Raw genomic sequence first — 27,316 nt, 5'->3', positions numbered from 1 at the left:
AATTGGCTATCCGAGTTTTTTGCCAATAAGGAAGCGAGCTTCTATAACAGGGGTATTATGAAGTTGGCATCTCGTTGGGAACAAGTCATCGTACAAAACGGCGCATAATTGACTTAAAACAGATGATTGTAACTAATTTTATGAACAAATGAAAATTCAAAAAAAATACCGCAGGACTTTTTTGACAGCCTAATATTATATATATATATATATATATATATATAAAATCGAAGGAATGCATACAACCCTGCTTGAAACATCTATAGCATGAACCGGTCAATTTCAACTTGCCCATCTGGTATACCAAAAGTGATAAAATATAACAAAAATTTTCTGGTACTGTAGTTAAGAGAAACCTTGAATACAAAACGCTCTCATAAGTAAAACGGTCCCCCTACTTATCTGTGAGTGATTTCGACAATCCCACATACAAACTTAAACATGATACATTATTAAATTATTATTATATTAATTTTTGATGTCTTTATTAGATACTGATTAGTCTCTACCATGTCAAATTTTCCCTCAAGTAGTTCAAAGATTGGAACATAGATTTAGTTCATGCACTAATAGAAGGTGCTCAGAAATTAACATTGCTCGAAGTTGGAAACAACTCAAGCGAAAGATTGGTCTTCAGTAGCCTACCTATGATACCTATGTAGAAAAATAATAATATGCATATCAGGTTCTAAAATCACTAAAAATCTAAGCTCTCTAATTATTTGTTATGTGAATTTTCTATTTCAGCGTCAAATCTTTTCGATTTATGTGAATTACCTTAAGAATACTCATTTTAAATAAGAAGTTCAATTATATGAAAAAAATGTGGATGTTCGACCGGATAGCTAAACCCCTTTTAAATAAATACGCATTTAGGGTGGATAGAAAATTTGAACAATCTTGAAAATGTAGAACATCATTCATTTTTGAATACAGATGTGAACGTGTTTTCCAGAATAATTCATTGAACCTGTTCACGTGGATATCGGCAGAACATAAATGCAGAGCTGATTCCATTTTGAGTATATTTTTCGAGAATGGCTACATTTAGAAGGAGATTTATAATGAGCTTCTTTGTTTTAAATCACATCAGGATTCATAATTTGTGGCTAAAAATGATTGTTAACATACAAAAATTCGAAGTTTTGAAAATTCCTAAAAATTCGATGTTCCACAAAATTCGTCAAAAATAGTTTTACCATCTTGGGCCCATTTTTAAAATGACTTCTATTTTGTTTGAAAATTTAAAAAAAAATTAAAAAATATGTATTTTGGATATTGCAAATTGAATTTTTATTTTGTAAATAAAAAAAGAGTACTAATTTTTTTTTGCTCAGTGTACATTTTTTTCATATTTAACCATCAATACTCTATAACTCTTTCTAAGATACTATTTCGGTACGACTCATAGTTTTTGAGATATAAATTATCAAAGATTTCTCTTACTAAAATCGATACGCCCTTTTCAAAAGTTACGCTTGAGTCAAAAAATTCCCAATTGCTGTGAAAAACTCATATTTCCTCCAACCCAAACGGAATACACACTTTCACTGGAATCAAAAAAACAAGTTTTTAAAATCTGCATTTTTGAACGATTTCATTTGGAATTGCTGAATTACAGAAAATTATCCACTAATGGCGTAGTCTATTTAACCATTTATTTGTCGCAGTGCACAGCTAGAGCTTTCTTGAAGTTTGTTCTTCATCCCTTCGAATTACAACAAACAAACCTGGCAACTCATCTCGAAATCAAAACGTTGTGATTAGTCACACATCGGATACAGTTCTTTCTGTGAAGGAATACTTCTAGATATTTTCCGCATTTGTTCATAGTTTAGATTTGCAGTTTATATGGTATTGTTCAGTGCTAGAAATAGAGGCCTGCAATGGTAAAAGAAGTGCTCGAAGATGAACGCCCGTGCTTGTCGGACGACGATGATTCTGATAATGAAATTATAGGGGAATTTGTAAGTGCCAATTTGCTGCGTTATAAGCTACTCGTAGCTAAAGTTTCGGTATTACAGCAGGAACATTCCATCCGCATAGAACCACACGAGGATGCAGGAGAAAATGGTCCAGTTTTCAACATCAGGAATCGGAAGAAAACCGAATCTCAGTACGAGGTATGGCGCTTTATTTTGTTTTCTATAGTGGTGCGCTAAACAGTTGACGCATTATCAACAGTTCTGTGTTTATGTTTCATTTGTTTTCGTTATCGCGATTGCTCGTCGTTTTGTGTTGCTGATTGAGTTAATTTCCTTCTAAAAGTATTGCTCCTAGTTGAATTTGAGAAATGTTGAAGGCATTCGAAGCTGAGATAAAACGTCGAATCCTTTTAATCCGCCTCTCATAAGACTTCTTGATTGCAAAAATTCCAGCTTTTGTAAGCACGTTTGTAAGGCTATCGCAAAGCCCAAATTATGAAACTATGTTTGCTAGAACAATAACGCATGTGATATCTGTTATCATATAGAGGGAAAGTACAGACAACTATTTCATTCGGAATGAGTCACCATGATGTTGGAGGGATTTTTTTCGATGCATAGTTCAGTCCTACATCAATTGCCAATCATGCTTTCCTCAGTTTACGAAGTGACGCGAACCCGCGAACGATGTCGTCATGCCGAAAACAAATCAAACGAAACCAACAGGAGGTCCAATGATACAGTTTCATAACATTCCATTTGTTTCCATCTCAATCTATTTTTCACTTCCAGAGTCTCGATTACGATGTATGTGAGAATGTCTTGTGGCAGCAGGAGCAGCGGAAGATCAAACCGCGCTTCACCGTGCGGAAGGATTTTGCCCGCTGGATAGTATCGATGCAAATCGGAGTGTGGACGGCGTTGGTGGCCTGTGGAATTAACATTGTCATTGAGGTTCTATCAAGGATCAAGTACTCTTTTTTGAAACGCACTGTCGACGAAAATGTATTAACCGGGGATCTGAGTATACCGTATCTATATTGGGTGCTGACGAACGTGGTTCCAGTGGCAATCGGAGCGACACTTGTGGCCTATGTAGAGCCGGTTGCTGCTGGCAGTGGGATCCCGCAAGTAAAGTGTTACCTGAACGGTGTTAAGATTCCACGTATCGTCCGGATTAAGACGTTGGCTGTGAAGGCGGTGGGTGTTGCTACCTCTGTTATCGGTGGCCTGGCCGGAGGAAAGGAAGGACCGATGATTCACAGCGGAGCAGTGATAGCGGCTGGAATTTCCCAAGGCAAAAGCACCACATTCAGACGGGATATGAAAGTGTTGAACTATTTTCGGGATGATCACGAGAAGCGAGATTTCGTTGTTGGTGGGGCTGCTGCTGGTGTTGCAGCTGCTTTCGGTGCACCCATCGGTGGAATTTTGTTTTCTTTGGAGGAAGCCGCTAGCTTTTGGAATCAGTCGCTGATCTGGAGAACTTTCTTCGCTTCAATCATAAGCTCATTTACGCTCAATGTCGTCCTGTCGGCATACCATGGACTGAGCAGCTTCCGATACCGTGGTCTTTTCAATCTTGGAGAATTTGAACCTTTGCCCTTCGAGTACTACGAACTACCCATCTTTATGCTGATGGGTGTTTTCGGTGGAATCTCAGGAGCTGTGTGGAACAGCATGAACACCAGCATAAACATTTTCCGAAAGAAATTTATCGAATCACGGTGGTCAAAAGTGATGGAGGCTGTTTTCGTGGCAGCAATTGGAGCAACTTGTGCTTGTGCAATGGCCTATTCTATCAACGATTGTCGTCCACTGGGAAACGATCCCACGGAAACACCGGTACAACTTTTCTGTGAAGACAACGAGTACAATGCAGCTGCCGCATTGTGGTTTCAAACACCTGAGGCTACCGTCCGAGCACTATTCCACGATCCGCCTGGATCGCACAAAATACTCACGCTGATGATATTTGTGCTTATCTACTATCCATTGTCTTGTGTAACGTACGGATTGAGTGTATCGCTGGGAATTTTCATCCCAACGCTGCTGGTAGGAGCAGCATGGGGCAGGTTGACAGCTTCCTTCCTTGTGCTGGTATTTCCGGCATCTAATGTAAGTAAAACCTACGATTTCATTACAGACTAGCTGACCCGGCGGATTTCGTCCCGCCCAGAATTGATTTTTCTATATGAATACTTCAAACATTCACGTTTTATCACTAAGCGAACGTTCGTGGGTCCAATCGCAGAACTCTTAATTGATTGATTACCCAATAACCCTTAACAATTTCCTTTTACTATAAATTTCCTAGTACATCTACAAAAAATCCGTCATAATAAAAACGCTTATCACGAAGTAATTGTAGAACATGTAGGAATTCGATTTTCTGAATTCTTCCATTTTCCTTCACAGATTTTCGAAAAAAATTTCAATTTTCCTGTTTGGTTGAAATATGTGTTTCATTTGTATCGTAACAGGGTGGCCACCCATTCGGGAAATGCGTGAAAAAGTCGAGAATTGCTTCATGAAGTCGGGATTTTTTCGCTCAATGCTTTTTTTTCTCGACGCTTTAAAATGTTATTGTAAGTGTTTTAGTGCGTTAAAACGTCGCACCAGATGCAACAACTTTCTCTTTTTGGTACACCACAAAACTTCTTCTCTGAACAGAAGAAATTCAACTTGAATAGAATTTCTTCATACTGTAAGGACTTACGGAATGTGTCATAAAATGTTTCAACTCGTAACTTTGCAGGCGGCAGTATGATGGTTTAAGGAACATTTTTTCAAAAACGGCTTGGTTCAGATTAGAGATGAACGAGCGCTCACGAGCCGCTCATTTGAGTCGGTTCATAAGAACGAGCGTACTATCCACGGTTCTTTACAAATGAACCACGATTCAAAAAAGAGCAGCGGTTCAAAATTAACCGCTTTTGGAAAGAGTATCGGCTCAAAAAAGAGCCGCGGTTCAAAAAAGAGCTGCTCAAATGAGCCGGATCGTTTCAATGAACGAGCGGTTCTGAGCCGCTCATTGAAATGAACCGTTTTGCCCACCTCTAGTTCAGATAGCTTTTAATCAACACGAATGAACTATCAGAAATGCAATGAAGTACTTCAGAACCATTTACTCCTGTTTTTGCATCAAAAACAAGGTGATAATTGGGTATTCCGGCATCAATTCATAAAATTCGGAAGGTCATGGCATGGTTTAATGAATAGGGGCTTCAGATTCTGGACTGGTTAGTTTATTTACCAGATCAAACCCCTATCATGAACTAATGAGGAGTGATCGTACTAATAGCTTACAAGCATTAGGAGTGATTTGAGGAGCTTAAGCGAGCAGTATCCTCTGCTTAGAACGAGATACACACTACAATATGGCGCAGCTGGGTCGAAACCACCCCGGATGGGTTATTTGAACTAATTGATTACCAAAAGATTAAAAATCTATTGTAATTCATCTGAAATTGACGGTAATTTTGTAAAGGAGTGAGAGTTTTTCCATCTGATTCTATTGTTATGAAACACTGGACATTTTTTTTTAATGTTTCGTGCCTGGACACAACAATAAAGTTCAAATGGGCAGTCTTATGAATAAAGATAGTTTTTATGTCCTACACTATATACTTCGATTCGATCTACTTCTTACATATCTCTGGAAACTCAGAAAAATGGGGTGGTTCTATAGTTATTAAACGCAGTGTACATCGAGAGATTTCAGCGTTCTAGCAGCACTTCACACTACCAACTCTCATTACCACCAGAAGTAACCAATCATATTATCTTTTTTTAAGTTGCCTGGATAATTGTCATGTTTGGTTGAAAACCTCCAAAAACCTTCACATGCCAAATTAGGATCCATTTGCTTGATTAGTTCTCATTTGTATGAGAGTTCGAACCATCATATGAACCTTTCCTGACCCCAAAAACCTCTACATACAAATTTTCACGCCGATCGGTTCAGTAGTTTCCAAGTCTATAATGCACAAACAAACAGACAGATGGACAGAAACCCATCTAAACAGCCATTCCATGCCAAACCGATATAATGGTTCTCAGATTTTCATGAAAAGTGGTAGTTTTGTTCTTTTGCTTTTTGACGTAGCACTACGTCTTTCAGGAAGGGTGCCAAATAAGAAAACAGGTCACGTTTTTATGAAATAAAGTTAACGTTAATAACTATTTTCACTGTGAACGAATTCTCATGATTTGTATACCAATCGAATCGGAAATTCTCTAAGATTTGTTTGATATGCTATACATTATAATTCGCCAATCAATAAACGGTTTAAATTCATGAAAACTGGAAGAACTTCCTTTTTCCCATACATTTGTTCTGCCGAATTGTGTGCTAAACCTACCCGTATTTTGAATGCTTATAACTCGAACATTTCTTAACAGATCGGAAAGAAGTGTGCATCAATTGATAGGAAATATTTCTACGCGTCTATCACAATTAATAAAAAAATATTTTTCATGAGATGCACAATTGAATGACTGTAAAATGTCAAGCGTTATCTAAACGCCCTGAATGCCAAGTTTTGATTGGCCCAATTTACGATTTCCCCAACACGGACTTCAAAATCGATGTACCTGTGGAAATCCGCTCTGCAAATATACATGCAAGTCAGGGGTATTTTTGTTCCCATCGAGCCGTGTTTCCCTAACACGGACTTTTAAATCAATGTGCCTGGGGGAATTCGCTTTATCAAATATGCAAGTCGGGGGTATTTTTTCCCTTTGAGCTGTGTTTCCCTAACACGGGCTTCAAAATTAATCTACAAATTTATGCAAGTCGGGGGTATTTTTTGCTGTTTAGTAATTTTATACTGGCTTGTTGTTGTGCAGACCGGAATATGTTTCCCTGAAACGTAGTTTTAAATTGAGAAGCCTGGGAAAATCGTCATTTTAAATACTAGAGGTGAATGAACTTTCGCGGTTCGAGAATTACGTAAACATGTGCAATAATTTCAGAGGGAAATGTAAAATACAATGATCGTTTGACAATTCTTCCGTTCACATATTTTGGTAGTACTAGGCATCATATCAAACGTAAAGGGACGTTCATCAAATTTATTTGTAACGAAGAACATAATCTATTACAAAAATTTCGATGCATTCTAAAATAATATTCGAAGTGGCAAACAAGTGGATTGCATAATATAATTGCGTAGTTCTACGTCGAAAACATGCGGTCGTATCTTAGATACAACCCCTTACAATTTTTTTGTTAGGATGACAATTTCCATTTTAGAGTGGTCCGAAAAATCATTTTTCCGATTTTTTCAAAAATGTGTTTTTAAAAATTCATAACTTTTGAACTACTCCATCGATTTAGATTATCGACATATAAGCCATAAAATTCGAATTTTATTTTCATTATTACTGATTGTATTTTCTGCGGACTTCCTGCGAAATGTTGACTTGCACGATAAAATATCCCATGCAATCACCAGTACATGAAATCGGGATCCTAGAGGTCCCAAAGTTTCGATTTTTGACAAAATAAAATAAAAATAAATCTCGACGTTTCGTGTAATTTCAAGACATTTGGCGTCAACAATTTTTTTTTTAAAACCCCGATTTTGAAACGAAACGGCTCTTCCGATATTATTGAAATCAGAGTTGCACTGTTTCATCAGTATCACTCACAACTGACGGGCCACGTTAGTCACTTCCTATTGACAAAAATCTACAATCCAACACTATGCCTGTTACTGAGCTTCATCCAGAGATGCCAACCTCCCTGATTCTTCAGGATTTCCCAGACTTTTTAGCACGCTCCCTGATATCCTGACGAACACTCAATTTATCCTGATTTTTCTGAAATGATCCTGATTTTTGTACTCTTTACATTATTTGGAATCAATATACATACTGGTTTCCATGCCAAAGTTTTCTGTCATGATTTTTTTTTTTTCTTTATTATAGTGACTTTCAACACATTTCGGCTGGTTCGTCACTTTTACTTCCATTTTTGGAAGAATGTCGGGAGTGAGAATTGAACTCGTGATCTCTGCGTGAGAGGTATGGATGTTACCACTACGCCAGATCGCCTCCACGCATTTTCTGTCATGATTGTTCTCCGGTTCGCACTTGTATATATCTTAAATAAAGTTAAATTCTCTAGACGCAAAGCTGTACTTAACTTTTTTATCTCTACCCTCAATTGTTTCGTGGTTTTCCGAAACAGTGCTAGAAAATTTCATGAAACCAGTTTGTCTGACGAATTTATGAAATTACAACGAGATTAAGTTTGAGGAACAATATTGCTTTATTGAGGATAGTATGTATGTAGATGTAGAGTTATTAATGTAGGAATACGTTTCAGAGTGTAAAATTACTCAAGAGAAAATTTTTGAATCCACAGTCAATATAAAAAGATTTTATATATAATTTGTTTGTCTGATTCAAAGTAGAATCAACTTTAATGGTGGGACTATGGTAAATATATCTATAACCGTATATCATAAAAATTAGGAAAAATTCAACAAGTCTTCCACTGCTGATATGCTTTCCTCATTTGTTGAGTAAAAATTCATTCCAAAGCATGGATGAATTCAGTGAAAATTTGAATATTCATTTCTCTGCAATTGACTGTAGTGATGCTGTAGGTTTTTCGGCAAAAATATGAACGATCAAAAAGTCAGGTGAAACACTAGCATTTACGCTTATGCGAGGATGTATACCATGCTTATTAATTTTTTTACATATCCGGTCTTCGCCCGAAGGAAGATATACCCTGTTTCTGGTGGGATTTGGAATGGATTCTGTATTATGAGCTACTACCAAGCAACCTGTTTCTCACATGTATGGCTCGCAGCAGTTTTCAATGAGGAAGCAATTTTGATTTATCCTGATTTTTATTTTCATTCTCCCTGATTTTTTAAAATTATAGTTGGCAACCCTGGCTTCGTCAATAACCTTTGACCGATCAAGTAGGCGGTCAAATTATCCGTAAAGGATTGACGATTGTCGCAGATTGCATTTTATCTTCATCGAGCAATGCTTCGTTCCGGTTGTTGTTCCTTCAATCAAATACTACAGGGTGGGCCATTTAAAGTGGAAGGATTTGTTTTTGCAATAGCAAAGTAAAGAAGTGGAATTTTAAATTTTTTTTTTTTGAAATTCATTTATTTTGGTCCAAGGAGATTTGTTCTAACTATTTTTTGATTATGATATCTCGTAAATGACCGCCTCTGGACTTGACCGTAAAATGTGCCCTTTTTTCGGCATTTTCCATCACTTTGCCCAATGTTTCGGCCGATATGGCAGCAATTTCTTGTCGGATATTGTCTTTCAGCGCAGCCAGGGTCCTTGGTTTACCAGTGTATACTTTGGATTTTAAATATCCCCATAAAAAAAAGTCAGGAGGCGTCAAATCAGGTGATCTCGGTGGCCAGTCATAATCGCCGTTTTTCGATATTAATCTTCCGGGGAACATTTCGCGCAATAATTTGGTCGTGGCAGCCGCTGTATGGCATGTAGCGCCGTCCTGTTGAAACCAGTAATTGTCCAATTCATTTTCACGAACAAATGGCAATAAAAAATCGGTTATCATTGTCCGATAACGCTCCCCATTCACGGTTACCGTTGCTCCATTTTCGTTTTCAAAGAAGTACGGGCCGATGACTTTATCGGCATAAATGCCACACCACACAGTAACTTTTTGGTCGTAAAGAGGTTGCGTTTCGATGAATTGAGGGTTTTCAGTAGCATAAAACCGACAATTTTGTTTATTCACTCCTCCATTCAAGTTGAAATGCGCCTCATCAGACATTATGATTTTTTGCCAAAAGCCACAATTGAGAAGTTATTTTGAATATACAGCTGAATAATTTCAGCGCGTTGTTTAGGTGTGTATTGTTCCATGGTTAAAACTATACTGAAATGACGCTTCCAACGCGGTATGACATTTGTTAATCTGACATCTCTGTCAAAAGTTATGGGGTTGCCAGATGCTTCCACTTCAAATGGCCCACCCTGTATATCGAACGCGCGATAACGTGTGAGCGATAGCAAATCATTTTGGCAACGGAATATATAATTAACTAAAACTTGAACAATCTCTATATGCTGAAAAAATTAAAAATTTTCTCTCTTCGTTGAAATTTCTGACCGATATCGAAATCGTATTTGAAAGTCCATTTAGACTCATTTTTATCCATTATTTTCCTTCGGGTAGCTCAACGTAGACAAATGCACCTTGGTAAACATGTAAACTTCCATCACATCAAGTGCCATGTTTCGACATTTATTTCTCGTCTTGAGGATCATAGTGCACTGACTCGTAACATGATTTGATCGTCAAAACACTCTGTCAAATGACATTAAAACTACAGTCAAAGTAGACGGAATTAAAGGATGGTTATGAACACGAATGGTAGAATGGAAATAGCATATTTTCACCGCTCTTCTGGGTACGTTCGACAGAAAGAGAGAATAAATAAACGTTCAGTTGATTGTCGTGTTTGCGACTGTGCGTTTATTCCAGAGGTGACTGTTGAAACCGAGCAATGCTTTCTTGGTCACACTCGCAATACTCATTGAGCTGTGACTCTCGCGAGTTAAGATTTCACGGACGTGATAATCTTTTTAAAAAACGCGACCACACTTGTCGATAGCCTAGCACTAACTAACTTTTATTTGATTATTTAAATTTTTCTACAGTTCATAATGCAAAGTTGCAGTTTCGTGCCTCTGCTTATCCACGCCGAAAACTGCCAAAGTTTATTGATCCAAAGTTGTCGTCAGCATACTTCGATGACCCCGTTCTGCTGGCTCGATTGCCAACGACCGCCAATGTTGTTGTCAGCAAATTGTTGCTGTCGCCGCCCGGGTACCTCCGTTGCTAACTCGTCCCTCCTTTAGAGATGAGGTTCCGTCCGAATCACATCTCTAATCGTCATGGGTCTGAGATTTGGTTGAATGTCCTTCAATGGTTCCTGTGTTGGTGTAGTACTGGGTATTTGTTTTATTTTGACTGTAGCTGATCTGTGGGAAAAGATTTTCAAAAGAATCACGATACCTATTATCATGCAGGGGAATGAAATGATTCCACCCATAATGGACCAAGCTGGCCATTCTATACTTGTGTTGTTCAATCGAATATATTCCATCTCCTTTCTCATCTCCAGGTGTAGGTGGTGTAAATGTTCCAAGCTTAGGTTTGCTATTGTAAGTTGCTTTTGTATTGTAATTCCATCCAATGGTAGTTGGATTGGGCTTCCAACCATGTTCTGTATTTCGTTAGAATAGGATATGTTGTTGATGTTGATTTCGCAATCGTGGAACGTAATTAAAAATGTTCCGGTAAATGTACGATTTTTGAGTCCGCAGGTTGAAGTGAAGGAAATGTTTTTATCCGAGTTTAAGATGATATTTTCGTCATTGATTATGGTGATTTGATCCTCTGGCGGATTCATGGTGTAGTTACAGGTTGCTTGGTTCCCAAAAAGTAGATTTGGTATGCATCTTGAGTTGTCGAATACTACTTCGTAGGTTTTGTATATTGTTGGTTGTAGTGTATTGACCATATAGTTGCCGGTTTCGTGAGTTAAATAATTTCTGTTTGTCAGATGAATTTGCTTGTGATTGTTAGTAACAGGGAAAACATGAATCTTATTGAATATCCTTTTATCTAAGATGGGGGTTTTTATCAGGAGAGTCAATTCCTTGCCGTTCGTTGCGATCGTTGTGTCTGCAAAGTTGAGGGCTTCCACTGCATTATGAACCGTAATATTTTGTTTGAATACATCGTGATATAAAATTTCAATTTCATCTTGACTAAGTATTTTCTCATTAAGGATTCCTGCTTTTGCTAACGATATGCTATCAACTATCTGTTCTAGTTTTTCTGCTAAATATTTCAAATTGAGTAAAATGTTCATTGAATATATTTCTAATGATTTTGAATTCGACAGTTCTATTGCGTCTTTAGTTTTGAATACCAGTTCTTTCAATTGTAAATTAAGTGCTCTATTTATTCTAACTTGTTGATTATTATTGGAGATAAGATCATTAATTGAGGAGTTTAAAATTTTCAAGTCGTTTGCGTCCGGACTTCCGGCTATAAATTTCCAGGCTGTTCCTAGACTATTCCAACGTTTTTGCCGCCGAGAAGGGGCTAGATTTTCTAGAGTTTGATGAATCTGTTCGAATGTTTGTTTTGTAAGGCTTGTAAACTGATTGGGTTTCAATTGCTCGAATTGTATCTTAAGAATTTCTACATGTGTTTTCAGAGAGGTGACATTGAAATGGTGCATATAATAGTGAGATGTTTGTTGAATTCTAGCGGTACCTAAATTGAAAGCAATAATGGGAAGATGGTCTATCCTCTTAACGTCTATCTTTTCAGTTATTACTATTTTTAAGAACATTAGAATTCTGTAACGAGAAAAAATAATAAAACAAGATTATATTTTCCTAATCTTAACATCATCTTTATGTATCCTTCTTCCATCGTCCATAGTTACGGTGCTTTTGTTAACTTGTTTAACTTTATTTTTCTTGTAACGTTTTTTATGTTTCATTCTCTGTCTGGCATTTTCATAGATCTCTTGATTAGGTTCTATCACCACGGCTTTCTTGAACTTATTATGGTATTTTAAATCTTTCTTTTGTTTTTCTGAAATGTTCTTGTAAACTTTTTCTATAATTTCTGGAGTTCTTGAGGAAGGAAGTATAACTTCGTAGGGGGTATGTTCAGTGGAACTATGGATGGTGGAATTGTATTTATTCAGTGATAGGAAAAGTAGGTCAGTAACGGATTTTTCTGGATTCTCGTGCTTGGTTATTCTGTAAATTTCTAAAAGAGTGGAGTGGAAACGTTCGACAATTCCGTTCATTTCGCTCCGTCCTGTAGCTGTGACATACGGTTCGATATGATGGGTATTATAGAAGTTTACCAGATCTCCAGTCATGAAGGATTTTTCACCGTCCATGACTAATATTTCCGGAGGATTGTATTTTAAAAGGATTTCTTTAACTGCAGGAACTATGTCAACTGCGGCTCTTGAATCTATGGGTTTGATTTGGGCGAATTTAGAGAATTTGTCGACATAGGTTAGGAAGTGGCCGTTTTCAAGGAATAGGATATCTATGTGGGCGATTTTAAAAGGAGCATTTGGAATTGGGGTTTCTTGAAGTGGATATTTGATTGGTTTTCGGTCATATTTGTTTTCGTTACAAATCTGACAATTGGTAACAAAATCTTTTAACTTTTGAAAAATTTTTGGAAAATAAAACTTCCTCAAAAGTTGTAACTTATTTTCTTCAGCACCACGATGTGCACGATAATGCTCGCTTCGGATAACGTCCCATTGGTCGTCTTCTTGTTGAACATCTTGAAGTATTTTTTGACAAAAACGAATTTTTAACGATCTCTTATTACCAAAGTGTTTTTTGTAAACTTCCTGTATTTGTCCCATAAAGGGTTCATCGGCTGACAATCCGTTTACTTTGGAGATATTAAAGTGATTTTTGAGTACCTGTAAAATAGAAGCTTCATTAATATTGGATAATGATATATCTACCCTAGTATAGTTTGGAAATGGATGCGTGACAGTTGTTTTATCTGGACCTTTCTTCAGTATTACTTGATGCTTGAAGGAGTTGAGCGGAGCTTCAGTCGAAATAATGTAAAAATCATCGCTATTCTCGGCAGAGTGCTGAGTTCCTGTCATAGAACATACCATTCTGCTTAGAGCATCAGCGACTACGTTTGTTTTTCCCGGTTTATAAATGATTTCGAAGTCGTGCTCTTCTAAATAAGCCTTCCATCTCTTAAGCTTTGCGTTTGTATTTTTAGGCGATAAAGCAAAAGTGAGAGGCTGATGGTCCGTTAGAATCTTGAATTTTGCACCGTAAAGATAGTTTCTAAAAGTTTGAAGTGCCCAGAAAATCGCTAACATTTCTTTTTCTGGAACTGAGCAATTCTCTTCTGTTTTAGATAAGGTCCTGGAAGCAAAATGTATGGGTTTATCCTTTCCCATCTCTCCTTGAGACAAGACTGCGCCGATTGCAAAATCAGAAGCGTCAGTCGTGAGAATGAATGGTTTATTGAAATCCGGGTAAATGAGAATATCAGAAGAGGAAAGTAAGCTTTTCATTTTGTGAAAGCATTGCTTTTCCTTGTCATTCAATGAAATTTTCTTGTTAGATGAGGGTACACTCTCCCCCCTTAGAAGGTTTGTCAAGGGTTTTGCAATTTTTGCAAAATCTTTGACAAATCTGCGGTAATAACCCATCATTCCTAAAAATCCACGAAGTTCTTTTAGGTTTTTGGGTTCTGGATAAAGATTGATAGTTTCAATTTTTTTCTGATTCGGCTTAATTCCTTCAGAACTTATTATGTAGCCAAGAAATTCAACCTCTTGATGGAGGAATTCAGATTTATCTAATTGGATTTTAAATCCTGCTTCATTCAGAGTTTTGCAAACAATATCAAGATTTTTAAGATGATCTTCTAAGTCTCTACCGAAAACTATTACATCATCGATGTAGACGTAACATATCTTTCCTATATGTTCTCTTAAAACATCATCGATTGCCCTTTGAAAGGTTGCGGGCGCATTCTTTAAACCAAATGGCATTCTAGTAAATTCATACTTGCCATTATTGATTGAAAATGCCGTTTTTTCAATGTCGGATTCTTTCATTCTTATTTGATGAAAACCCGATGCCAAGTCTAATGTTGAGAAATATTTATGTCCTTTCAATTGGTCAATCACATAACCAATTTCAGGCATTGGATAACGATCGGAAACGGTTTTTTCATTAAGTTTCCGATAGTCAATCACCATTCTAAATTTTTTTCACCGGAAGCATCTGCCTTTTTCGGCACGATCCATACTGGAGATGTCCAGGCTGACCGGGAGGGTCTAATTATACCGTCAGCTAATAATTTATCCACTTGTTTTTTAACCTCTTCTGCATAGGCTGCAGGATAAGGGTATACCTTCTGATGAACAGGTATGTTATCAGTGGTATTGATCAAACATTCAACGGTTGTTCCACATGTAAGTTTGGAATTTGGTTGATGAAAAACTTCGTTATGTGCATCAAGTACTTTCAGAAGTCTACTGCTTTCATTTGCTGACAAGTGGTCAGTTCTGAATAAATGATTTGATGTTGAATTTATTGAGCTGTACTGCAAAAGTGGGGCTTCCAATGTCTCGTTACCTTTTTTCAAATGTATGACACTATTTCCAAGATCAATTTTTGCATTCAAAGATTTCAAAATACCTGTTCCAATAATACCTTTAAAAAATGGGTGAAATTTATGAAGTAAAAATTGAGCGGAATGGTTTATTTTCGGGTAAAAGAATATTATATCAATTGCGGATGTTGCTCTGAACGTACCATTTGCACTGGAAATGTTATCTGCTTCAAAATTGTATGGCTTAGAAATTTTATACGAATAGGCTAATTTTGGTTCAATTATATTAATGTTCGCTCCAGTATCTATCAAGAATGGGAATTCTCCAATGTTAGTTTTCAAATTAATATACGGAAGAGTTGGCTTTACCAACTCGGCTTCCATTCTAAAAAATTAGTCTGTGATGAAGAGGGTTGAGGTTCACTTTCCTGCTCAGCTGCGGTTTCCTCTGAACTTGGCTCACCAGAACAATGAGCATCAGTTAGAATTTGTTCCTCTTCCATTTTATAATGATTGTAATAATGGTCATATTCAGGTTCATAATCATAATAGTGTTGATCGTCCGTGTATTCAAGCGGATGTGCAACACGCTTGAAATTGTGTATCTGATTTGAATGTGGGTGCGGTCTTTTGTTGTCTATAGGAGGTCTGTTACCGTAGTTTATGTTGCGAGATCGGATGCTGTGATCAACCTCCATTGGTTCGGGTCTAGGTAGTGGTTTTGGAAACCAGGGCCTAGGAGGTGGTTGAAAATTTTGAGGAGAAGTTGGGAATTGAGGTCTAAATCCTTGGAAATTTTGCCTGTCAAATGGGAAGTGTTGGAACGGTTGAAAATTTCTGGGAGTCGGAATTGGAGCAAACTTCCTGAGAGGTGGTCTAGGAGGGATTTTTGAAACATCAAAGTCTCTCGGCTTGGGGATATGTATGGGATGTTCATTGCGAAATGGAGCTGATCGGGAATCCATATTATAATAATCCAAGCAGAATTGATATGCTTGGTTCATGGTTTGTGGATTAAATGTTTTGAGGAGTTGGCACAATGGTTTCTCCAACCCTCTAATAAATGCATCTACAGATTTTTCTCTGAAAAAATCTATATGCGAATCAATGTGTAGAAAATATTTCTCTTCTGTTTGAATTTGAGCTATAATCGAAGATAAGAGTTCATTAACTCTTGAATAATAACTTCCCAAACTTTCATTGCCTGACTTCTTAATGGAGGTCAGTTCGTAATCTAACGTTTTGAGATCACGTTTATCTCTATAATATAGCAGAAGGGTCTTTTTAGTGTCAGCCCAATCGTGTTTAATATTATTTGCGTTTAAAATATCGGCGGCTTCGCCTCTTATTTTTCTACGCACGGAACGTTCAATTAAATTTATTTGGCCTGCGGTTGCCCCGGCGTCTCGGTACATACCAAAAACGCCTTCGACATCCATCAACCAAGCTAAAAGCTCGGTTGCCTTTCCGTCGAATGGTTGCAGATCACGGATAAAATCTGGCAACCTACCTAAATCTATAAACTGTTGCATCGTTAAAGGTGCAGCAGCTGGTGCAGGGATTGGTACACCTCCTGGATTTGACATTATTCTGTCGAAATAAAAATTGAATCTACTCTTTTTTCGACTAATTTTTACAAAACGATTTAATAACTATTTTTTGGAAACGCAATTAGCTTTTTTGTTTTCACTCTTGAAGAACTAAATCACTCTGTTCACTATTTTTGGTTGAGAAATGAATTACAAATTTCACTTTTTCTTGAAAAATCACTACACTTAGGTTTCTAAAAAATAGAAAATAGAAGAATAACTTACATAAAGGACCTAGTCCTGGATATGGCCAACATCACACGTTGGACTTTTCGGTGGCTGTCCTCTGTAAACGGGGGATCTACAAGCAGGCACGTTTGGGTATCCGTTTTACTTCCGCTACTCCGGGCCAGCGGTGCCGATCGGGATCAGGTCCTCGGTGTCTTGTAGTTCGCTTTTGCGATGTGTAGTACCTGGCTCTTTGAACCAGTAATATTCGAACACAACCTGGCTCTTTGAACCAATAAAAACACTTTAATCAAGATTTTGGTTGCACTAATTTTTTCTTAAGAGTTTTGCACTACACTAAACACTTTATACAATTCCCGCTTTAGAGGATCTCGCCGGAGCCTCCAGTTAAGATTTCACGGACGTGATAATCTTTTTAAAAAACGCGACCACACTTGTCGATAGCCTAGCACTAACTAACTTTTATTTGATTATTTAAATTTTTCTACAGTTCATAATGCAAAGTTGCAGTTTCGTGCCTCTGCTTATCCACGCCGAAAACTGCCAAAGTTTATTGATCCAAAGTTGTCGTCAGCATACTTCGATGACCCCGTTCTGCTGGCTCGATTGCCAACGACCGCCAATGTTGTTGTCAGCAAATTGTTGCTGTCGCCGCCCGGGTACCTCCGTTGCTAACTCGCGCAAGAGCAGTATGTGTTGGTTGAGAGAAATGTCGACCGTTTACAACACTGGCTGGAATCATCTTTTTCTTTGTGTTAAGAGGCTTTAAACTTTGCAGTTTATTTGCTGGAATCATAGTAGGCGACTGCACAGCGTCACGAGGAATTGTGATTCGAAGAAAGAACAATTATCAGGAGTTCATCATCCACACACACACACCGTTCACACCGCTCTCCATCATCTTCTTCAATGGCCCTGACGCTCCTAACGTTCGCATTTTCAAAGTAGTATTTTTTGCTTTTCTCATTAGTACTTAATTGAGATTGGTATGCCACGTAACACGCCTTGAATGTAATCGGAGTGACAAGCTTTAGAATATCTGTGACCACAGTGCAAATCAGAAGAAAATTCTTTGACGAAAAATCCCCCAGCTGTTCTGAAGGGACAGGATGGATATTGCATAATCATTAAACAACGAGATCCCGTCACAGGTTGTTACGGACAGACGAGGCTTATCGCGGATCGAATGACGAATCCATAAGATAAGCAAAAATTGAAAATTAAGACCCCAGCTGAGCGAAGGAGAATGTGTAAGAGCAAGGCAAACTCAAGTTTTTACTTATCATTAAACCCAAATGGGAATTAGTCGAAAAGTTAGGACGAAGCGCAACATTTGGATTGCGTCTTGTAAACAAATTAATGTATACATGACTTAGGATGCAATGTATTGCCATTTCCTCCTTCGCTGCGCACGCAAACATCCGCCAACAGTGCATCTACCAACGGGGGTGTAATAAAACATAGTGCATGTTTAGACAGCCTATCGCTTAGGCGAAGGATGGAAAGGACCAACTTGAAAAGAAGATAAGGCTCACGGTGACGACCACGTGGTCGTCAGGAGTAGATACATAGGAAGATTACCCACGTGGGTGATCTAAAAATGAAACCGATGTGTTATCGGTTTCATGGGAGAGAGAGGAGATATTCCTCATCTTTTAGATTAAGAAGGCGTGTATATATATTGTACATATTGAGAAATAAAGTTAGTCTAAAATATCGAACTCACGCGAAAGCGTAAAATTTCTTGTTATTGTTAAGAAAGAAATTTTCACAGGTACTTTATTCATTGTGACATTATTTCACATTTTGAATTAATATTTATGAACATGCGGTTAGAGGAGATGAAAGAAAGAAGAGAATGGAGAAATCTCGATGGATTTTTATGTGAATTGTCATTCTACGATGTCGTAAGCTACACGTACCTACATTTAATACTTTTAATACATTTACATGCGAGATGCTATCATGAGCAATGCCGACACAGCCTTTGCTATTGCCAGACCAAAACGCAATACACATGACGTTACAGCACGTGTGTTAAAACATAACATGAAGTTTCATTCATCCTATTTCATCGATCACATCCGATTAATTTCATGAATCGTTAAAACATTCAAACACACTTACGATACCCTTATTATTTATTATTAAACAACCGAAATATTTTCTAGAAATTATTTATATGGCAGAGCAACGTTTGCCGGATCAGCTAGTTTTTATATACATCGATTCAATAACAGAGTCAATTACAGATTTTTGTGAGTCCCGGAAAGTATGCATTGATTGGGGCAGCAGCACAACTGGGAGGAGTAGTCCGTATGACGCTAAGCTTGAGTGTCATCCTGCTGGAAACAACCGGGAATATCTCGTTCGTACTGCCCATCACCATCACTCTGATGTCTGCCAAATGGAGCGGTGATTACTTCAACGAGGGTATTTACGATACACAAATTAAAACATCCAAAGTACCGATGCTACCATGGCACGTGGAGCCCAAGTTGGAGCGAGAGTTCGCGAAAAACATCATGAATCAACCGGTTGTGTGTATCAGAAGAAGAGAAAAAGTTGGGTATATTCTTGATATTCTGCAGAATACCAACCACAATGGATTCCCTGTTATTGAGGACGATCAAACGGTAACAAAACTACTTTTTTTAAACTTGTTTATATACTATTTTACTATTGAACAGAATAATAGAGATAATGGTAAACTGGTTGGATTAATCCTGCGATCCCAACTCGTTGTGATATTGAAGCGAAGCTTCTACGTAGAATACAAACGTCACTGGAAAGATCTAGTTTCAATCGAACAGTTCAGGAAGGAATATCCTCGGTATCCAAACATTGAGGTAATTGCAACATTTGTGTTTTTTTTTTGCATTCCCACTTCTAACCCATTTTTTCGCAGGACATCAATGTTAGCGATGATAAAAAAGTTAAGAATTGCACAATCGATATGAGCATCTTCATGAATCCATCACCCTATAGCGTCACCCCGGAGACATCGGTTCCCCGTATTTTCCAGCTGTTCCGCGCACTAGGCCTTCGGCATTTGGTAGTGGTGACGCTGGAGAATCGTGTCCGCGGGATCATCACAAGGAAAGATTTCCTCCGCGATAATTAATTGTTTGCTGCGCATTGTTATGATCCAAACAATTGGATCCTTCTTTTTATTTGCGTGATTGCGTAAAGCTTAAGTGAGAGAGAGAGAGATATCCGTTGTTTTAAGATTCTGAATCAGAAAAAAGACTGCTTTTATTGGTGAACCAAAACGAATTATTTTACCATTTGAAGATCGCATCGACCTCATCCTTGATCCGAACGCGCTTCCCTGCCTTGAGCCAAACTTTCTCCATCACCAGCAAAACAGCGGAAATTCCGAGACCCCACGCGAGCAGTAGAAGTGCCGGCCATACATCGACAATCGAAACCGGTACGAAGCTACTGCCGCCGCTGCAGTGAGGTTTTTTGGTGTATAGCATCGAGTGTTCCCGCCCTTGGATGCCGAATTCGCGCAGCTTGAACAGACTCAAGCGGATAATCTCACGAAATGAGGAGTTTTTCTGCACAGCGTAGTACGGGTCGATGATGTTCAGATATTCGATTTCCTGCAGGCCGCATTTTTCCTCCTCTTGGAAGGTTTCGCTGATCACCTAAGGTGGTGTAAAGAGTTTTGTTTTGAGAATGTTTGAATTATTACCAATGAACTGAAACATTGACGAATAGTACTACTAACATGCTTAAAATGATTAACATATTAAACAGAGTAAAACATGTGCAACAGTTTTGTAATTTATTTCCGTTGCATATTGGTATTTTATCATTCTTCTGTAACTAAATTTCTATTCCACGCAGTCAATGATATTGAATACGAATACCATTTTACAGTTACTTGGTATCCCAAACCGAGACACCAGAAAAAAATTATGTAATTTTTTATGACGACCGTCATTTGGTAGTGAAAGTGATTGGGTGTCCGTTCCTCACGATTTAACTCAAGAACGGAGCTACAGATTTAAACGGGGTCTTGGCAGGGTTACCATATCTACAGAATAATCTGTATTTATACAGATTTTTCAGACTTTTTGAAACCAAGAATCTGTAGATACAGATTACAGATTTTTTTTTGGTTTTCATACAGATTTACAGATTTTCCAAAAGAACGATCAAATATTGGTTACGGTTTGATCTCAATAATATTTTTTCCAACTCACCAATTCCATTCATATAGCATTCGAATCAGTCTGAATGAGAGTCATTTTGGCATTCATATGTAGTGGGTAGTACTGCTTTCTCATGTTCAATCTAAGGCGTAAAGGTGCGTCTGCGTCATCGGCTAACTTTACAATAAATAAATAACACTGCTTATCTTTTTCCTACTAAAGCATTCGTATTCACAATTTTTACGTGGATACCGTCAACATCGTCAATTTTATAATAACCTAAGATTATGATTCAAGATTGAACTTATAAATTTAACTCTTTGTGGTCGTATTGAATTTCGGCATGTGTGTCGTACTGGTTGCAATTTTTTTTTACATGATAAAGCAGTGATATATAACTGTGAGATTATGAAAGATGAACAAGATTAATTAATTTTTTTATATACTTTCGATAAGGATTTGCTAAACAATGTTTTTATGTTTATGATGAATAATATTTGCTATAATTCTTCTTCGTGTGATTTTTTCGCATGTATCACAAAAATAATTAATTTGGATTCTTTCGCCTTTTTTCGTATCACAAAAACAACTAGTTTGGCGCAGGGTTGCCAACTATAATTTGAAAAAATCAGGATAAATCAGGATAGCTCATTTTGGGTTGTCCGAAAAGTTATTGTCGATTTTTGGGGAAACAAAAACATCATTTTCAAGCAAAGCATTATAATTTTATTTTATATCCATAGTTCTGTTTCACAATTTTTCGCCATCTTTCACACATGTTTGCTTCCTTGTCGGAAACTGCTGCGAGCCATTCATGTGAGAAACAGGTTGCTTGGTATTAGCTCATAATACAGAAGCCATTCCAAATCCCACCAGAAACAGAGTATATCTTCCTTCGGGCGAAGACTGGATATGTAAAACAATTAAAAAGCATGGTATAAATCCTCGCATAAGCGGAAATGCTAGTGTTTCGCCTGATTTTTTGATCGCGTATATTTTTTCCGAAAAACCTACAATTACAGAGAAATCAATATTGAAATTTTCACAGAATTCAAATCAGAAAACCGTATCAACAGTGGAATACTTATTGAATTTTTCCTAATTTTTATGATATTTAGAACGGTTATAGATATATTTATCATCATTAAAGTTTATTCTACTTTGAATCAGACGAACAAATTACATATAAAATGTTTTTATATTGACTGTGGATCCAAAAATTTTCTCTTGAGTAATTTACACTCTGACACATATTTATTACAAATAATGTAAAAAGTACAAAAATCAGGAAAAATCAGGACCATTTCGAAAAAAATCAGAATAAATTGAGTGTTCGTCAGGATATCAGGGAGCGTGCTAAAAAGTCTGGGAAATTCTGAAAAATCAGGAAGAAAGGTATCTCTGGTTTGGCGTGTTTTGCCTTTTATCTTTTTTTTTTAACATACAGAACAATGTTCTTTACATCTACACAGTGCCGCAATACATGGAGTTTTCCATTAATCTTTTCTTCAAGCATGGATGAAATCTTTTGTTTATATTGAGTACCGTTATCTTTTATTTATAGTAGCACCGTTTTGGTCCGTGAATAAGTTCACAAGACGTTAAAATTCGTTCAGAAAAAGTGATACATTGTTGCATAAATTATAATATTAGTATACTGCTTTGCTGTGGTGGCTGAAAGCAGACAAACTACCGCAAACGGGTTATACAGATTTCGATACACATTTTCTGAGAAAAAAAACACAGATAAAAAGTTTTTACATCACACACATTTTTACGGCAACCCTATCCCAACCAACACACACCGAGCGTAGGCAGCATAAAGCTAGGGCTCACGTGAGTTACACGCATTGTTTATTGTTTGGATTTAATATTGATGCATGATTACGTTGGATAGCTCTTAGATGTTGTCACAGCCCTACAGGATGCGACGCACCTCATGACACGCAACATAAATTTAGCAGCGACCCTTGCTCGTTATTTGTCAACAGGTTTGTTGTGAGTGATGAAAAGCAGGATATAAACAAAAGATTGATTTGAATAGCGCAGATAGTGGTGAAAAGTTTCAAGAATTGTCCTTATCCTATGAATTTGAATTTGTTATTCTACCTATATCTAGCTTAAAAATACCTAATTTAGCTTCAAAATACGAGCCTTAATCTACATTATCCTTAATTAGAAAAACATAAAGGAGGTAAACCTGATCAGCAAATTATATTATAGTCAAGCTAACCCTTTTACTTACAGTAATTGGTAGTACGAAGAAAGTACGAGGATAGCGACTAGTACGGGCAAAATAACAGTAAAGGAAACTAAACGTGAGTGGTTGGCATGCATATTCTATTCAAAAACATTTCCTTTAATGCATCCAAATCAAAATTATCCTCCTAATGCAACACATGAATTGTAAATTAAACCAAACTGATTATGTATTTCTCCCTAAAGGGATTTTATAACTCTTTCTCTTTCCTGAAAATACATGAGTTACAAAATCGGAAATCGTCTTTTCTGTCTGTCCGTTTGCTATCGCAACAGATGTTTAGATATGCACCCGGAAGCTTTATTCTGTGATTTACGATTGACATACTGCAGCAGGATTGCACGAAGCACTTTATGTTTAATTTTAGGTTATGGTTTCTATGCTCATGACTTTCTATTCTGGCTACAAGGAGATGGTCATTTTAGCAACCACATGGATTGAAACAGCCAGTACCAGAGGTGGCATTTCGCATTTCCAAACGAGTAACTCGTTTCGAGATAATTCAAACTCGAATCGAATTAATTTTTGTATTATGTATCCCTTTCGAGTTTATATTTTCAGTGTACAGCGCGGACTCGATTATATACAGTCTCTGATTTATTTTCACTGTATATAATCGAATCCTGTATATAATTGAGTCAAACTTTTTTTTTCTCCGTTTTTTATGCATGTATTTTTGGTTTTTTTAAATATAAAACAAGAATTTGATTTCTGGTTCATCCCCTTAAAGTCAGAACCTTAAAGTTTTGGGTGAACGTTTAATCCGAAGACCCTGTACGATCAATCAATACAAACAATTGATTACTAAGCTAACGGTAGTCCCACGTCAACCTTGCGGTTATATCATAGATATAACCTACCTATTTTTTATTTCGACTTTAAAAGGGCCTTTAGAAAGTAACCTAAAGTTCTGCAAATATTACAGTAAATTCTAATGTTACCAGGAATTTTCAAAATGAATATCAGAAGTTCAAAATGCTATGCGTTCTCTCAGAATGAACGATTCGTAACTTTCGTTTTTAAACAAGGATTACAAGGAGTGATAATACTCACACTTAATGCAAGCACTCCTCACCCACAAACTTCATATAACACGAAGGGGAAATTTTTCATTCAAATAACAATATCTTTGTGTTGTATGATTCTACAGAAACGTTATACGGACCAGTGAAAGCCAGTTGATATGCTTCAATGGATATTGACTTTGTTAGTAAAAAATTGCGATAGTCCACAACATTTTTGAAAGAACATAAAGAAATCGATTTTTTATTTCTTCCCGATATTCTTGCCCACTACATCTACACACACCAAGATAACAATATGTTCGTGAAATATTAAAAAATCTGAAGATTTAAGCTTTAAAATTGTGTATATGTCGTTATCTAAATAGAAAGTTTCGAAACCTTATTCTCGACTTTCAAAGGTAGTGAGAAAAGATCTGCATGGTGGGGTACGAATTCGAGTTTGTGTCACTGTATGGCGACACTTGACGATTCAACAACACATTAGTAGTTATCGTCGACTATTTGTGGCATTTGTAGCCATCTTGTGGAAACGGAACGAATTAAGTTGCACACAATAATAATGCTTGAATACTTTCTTATCAAGTTAAGCGAATAATAAAAATTACAAATGATGAAAAATATGTATTTAAAAGTTTACATAACACGAAACATTCTTTAGACATAGATGAAAACACGATTACCTTATAACAGACGCCTAGCTCCACATGAAACGCGTACAATCCCTGACGCAGCTTCTGAACTCCTTTCTCTAATGGTATAAAGCTTGATGCAGCATCATCACGATTCTTCATTTTGCGTTCGAAAATGGCCTTTCGAATCGGTTCTGTTTCGTGCTTTGGGAGTAAGATTGAAACATTTATTCAAACCACGTTTCCGGAACACACTCCCAGACTTACAGTGAAATAGTACTTATTGTAGACCGTATCCTCAGCACCCGCTTCCAGTCTCGAGTTGAGCAAATCTTCCAAAGTTCGAATCTTGCTCGATGGCGACTGGATCAGCGCCACTATGTTAGCCGAGTAGGAGGCGTACAAAAACATGAGTACGATCAAACTCAGCAGTATCAAGCATCTCGATGGGAGTGATTTCGGTTCCAGGTATGATCCCTGCTGACAAGATGCCCCGACCATGTTCATGAAGGTGTCAAAGAGTCTCAACCGAACTCCTTCGACATATCGGATGTCGGTGTACCGAAACTCGATCGATATAATAATCAGCAGGAGAGTGGCTGACAAACAGATGAAACTGAGAATACACATCCAAACTGGTTTGCTGAAAGGTAGCATGAACACATTATCGGTGACCGATAGCTTCGGTGATCGAAAGATGAACTTGGCTCGCGTCGGAGTGGTCATCGAGAGGTAATCAATTTCCTTGATCCGATCGGCGGTGAGGAATAGAGCCGTCCCCCCAAGATGTGCCTTGTCACTCTGTAGTTCACCGATCATTCCGTTGAACCGACCCGTTTCCTGGTTTCGATAACCCCATGAGTTAACGTAACGGAACTGGACAGTGGCATTCAAGTACTGCGCGACATATTTGGTGAGGAAATAGTTTTGCTTGGTGATTGTATCTATGTGTTTCTGTCGGTAGTCTTCCAAATGGTGTATTGTCTCGTTGTGCGTTATCACCAGCGATGCGCGTAGTTTGAAATGGTGCAAGTTTTGGCGTCTGACTGAAGAAACCGCATTTGTTCGGGAGATATTCAGCGTGCCTTGCTTCCAGGAGCCGACAATTTCGTCGATCAGTCCGGTTTCGAGCGAGAAACGATATGCTGAAACGATCAACAAAGTCGTCAGCTTCGAGCTAAGCTGTGCTTTTGGTTTTACCTTGTTTTACAAATATTTCCCCGGGGTCCTGCGTAGTGCACAAATAGTACAAGTCACTACTGATTAACACTTGAAGAGTTCTGAGAAAATCCGGGAAAGAATCACACTTTGGATTGTTTGTATTAACAACAATCCATTTTACACGGTAGAACAACAATTGATTGGCATCCGCCAATAGCGCTTTCGTTCCGGGACAACCAGCGTCAACAACGAGAAGATTTCGTTGCTGATCTGGATCATGCCAAGGAAGATCGTGTGAATTCTCTCCGGTGAATTGGAAAGCGTTTTTCGACGACTCCAACATGTTCATCGCCATCCAAAAGAGTAGTTTTCGCTGATCATTCCAGCAAGTTAGAGCGGTCACTTTGAATGGATATTGAAAGCTACGGATGAGACTGGCGGTTGCGTTGAACAGTTGAAAACCATCACTGGGTTGAATCAGCCCAACAGAAACAAATGCGATTGTTAGCACTATGGGATGCATACTGGTTTAATGATTTGGTAACCAACGAGGGGATCATTTTATATGAAGGCGATTCCCGATGATTCGCATGAATATTTTGGAAAATTTTTGCTCTCGATTTAGCTGAGAAAAAAAACTGTAAACCGAAGGAATGTGATGAATTTTTCATGAACTTCTAGGGCAATAATTATTCCTCCCATGGTCATTACTAGAGACCGTGTATCATCATATTGGGAAATACAAGTCGATTGTAGAGATGGCGTAACCCACCGGAATCTGAGCTGACCAACCGTGAAATTATCGGCGGGGACAAGCCACGACCTCATTATAAATTCTTTTCATCGATCCGAAGATTCTGATGAACAGTTGTTCTCTTCTATCTGCATACAATCAAACGCAATTATACTTGATAATGAAGTTAGCTATCACAGTAAAAAGCTCAATGGAATTAGTCACCATAATGTGCGATTTCTGATAGGCCGACCTCTAAGAGGTATACTGCCGATGTGGGGATGGGAAGTTGCTAATAGACGGTTGCAATAAAAAACATACAATCAGTTGAATCATTCAGCAAGAGGAAATTATACCGTTCTGATATGATGATGGATATGTTTCCAAACGACAGCTTTTACGTCGAAAGTAGAGTAAATAAAGCCGATGCCTTGGACGGTTGTAAACAACTGATTTAATTACTATTTTCCAATGGGATTC

At 37.6% G+C, this 27,316-nt stretch overlaps 2 protein-coding genes across 3 annotated transcripts; one reads left to right on the top strand and one right to left on the bottom strand.

Moving 5' to 3' along the window:
- The first annotated feature begins 1,721 nt into the window (after positions 1-1,721).
- On the top strand, positions 1,722-20,158 carry LOC129764618 (H(+)/Cl(-) exchange transporter 7). 2 transcript variants are annotated; one of them, XM_055763876.1, is made up of 6 exons: positions 1,722-1,967; positions 2,025-2,123; positions 2,718-4,043; positions 19,118-19,501; positions 19,556-19,714; positions 19,774-20,158. In XM_055763876.1, the coding sequence occupies exons 1-6, from the start codon at positions 1,887-1,889 to the stop codon at positions 19,987-19,989; spliced, it is 2,265 nt and encodes a 754-aa protein (XP_055619851.1). In that variant the 5' UTR covers positions 1,722-1,886; the 3' UTR covers positions 19,990-20,158. The 2 variants fall into 2 exon arrangements, with proteins under 2 accessions (XP_055619851.1, XP_055619852.1); XM_055763877.1 differs by lacking the exons at positions 1,722-1,967; positions 2,025-2,123 and adding an exon at positions 2,430-2,654.
- On the bottom strand, positions 20,147-26,626 carry LOC129767169 (glutamate receptor ionotropic, kainate glr-3-like). Its single transcript, XM_055767792.1, has 4 exons — positions 26,143-26,626; positions 25,210-26,087; positions 24,994-25,146; positions 20,147-20,518 (listed from the first exon to the last, which is right to left on the bottom strand). Exons 1-4 carry the CDS (start codon positions 26,624-26,626, stop codon positions 20,147-20,149), a joined length of 1,887 nt encoding a protein of 628 aa, XP_055623767.1.
- Positions 26,627-27,316: the final 690 nt, after the last annotated feature.

The sequence above is a fragment of the Toxorhynchites rutilus genome, chromosome 2 (genome assembly GCF_029784135.1).
Source record: "Toxorhynchites rutilus septentrionalis strain SRP chromosome 2, ASM2978413v1, whole genome shotgun sequence".
Lineage (NCBI taxonomy): Eukaryota > Metazoa > Arthropoda > Insecta > Diptera > Culicidae > Toxorhynchites > Toxorhynchites rutilus.
The sequence above is the reverse complement of the archived record's forward strand: the minus strand, read 5'-3'. Positions and strand labels throughout refer to the sequence as shown.

Bases quoted from the DNA above. Each gene is read 5' to 3' on its own strand.
- LOC129764618 (XM_055763876.1), top strand. From the start codon at position 1,887: ATGGTAAAAGAAGTGCTCGAAGATGAACGCCCGTGCTTGTCGGACGAC. The intron at 4,044-19,117 runs GTAAGTAAAACC...AGTCAATTACAG, and splicing joins TGGTATTTCCGGCATCTAAT to ATTTTTGTGAGTCCCGGAAA. The intron at 19,502-19,555 runs GTAACAAAACTA...ACTATTGAACAG, and splicing joins TTATTGAGGACGATCAAACG to AATAATAGAGATAATGGTAA.
- LOC129767169 (XM_055767792.1), bottom strand. From the start codon at position 26,626: ATGCATCCCATAGTGCTAACAATCGCATTTGTTTCTGTTGGGCTGATT. The intron at 26,088-26,142 runs GTAAAACCAAAA...TGATCGTTTCAG, and splicing joins GGAAATATTTGTAAAACAAG to CATATCGTTTCTCGCTCGAA. The intron at 20,519-24,993 runs GTAATCGTGTTT...ACACCACCTTAG, and splicing joins AGCTAGGCGTCTGTTATAAG to GTGATCAGCGAAACCTTCCA.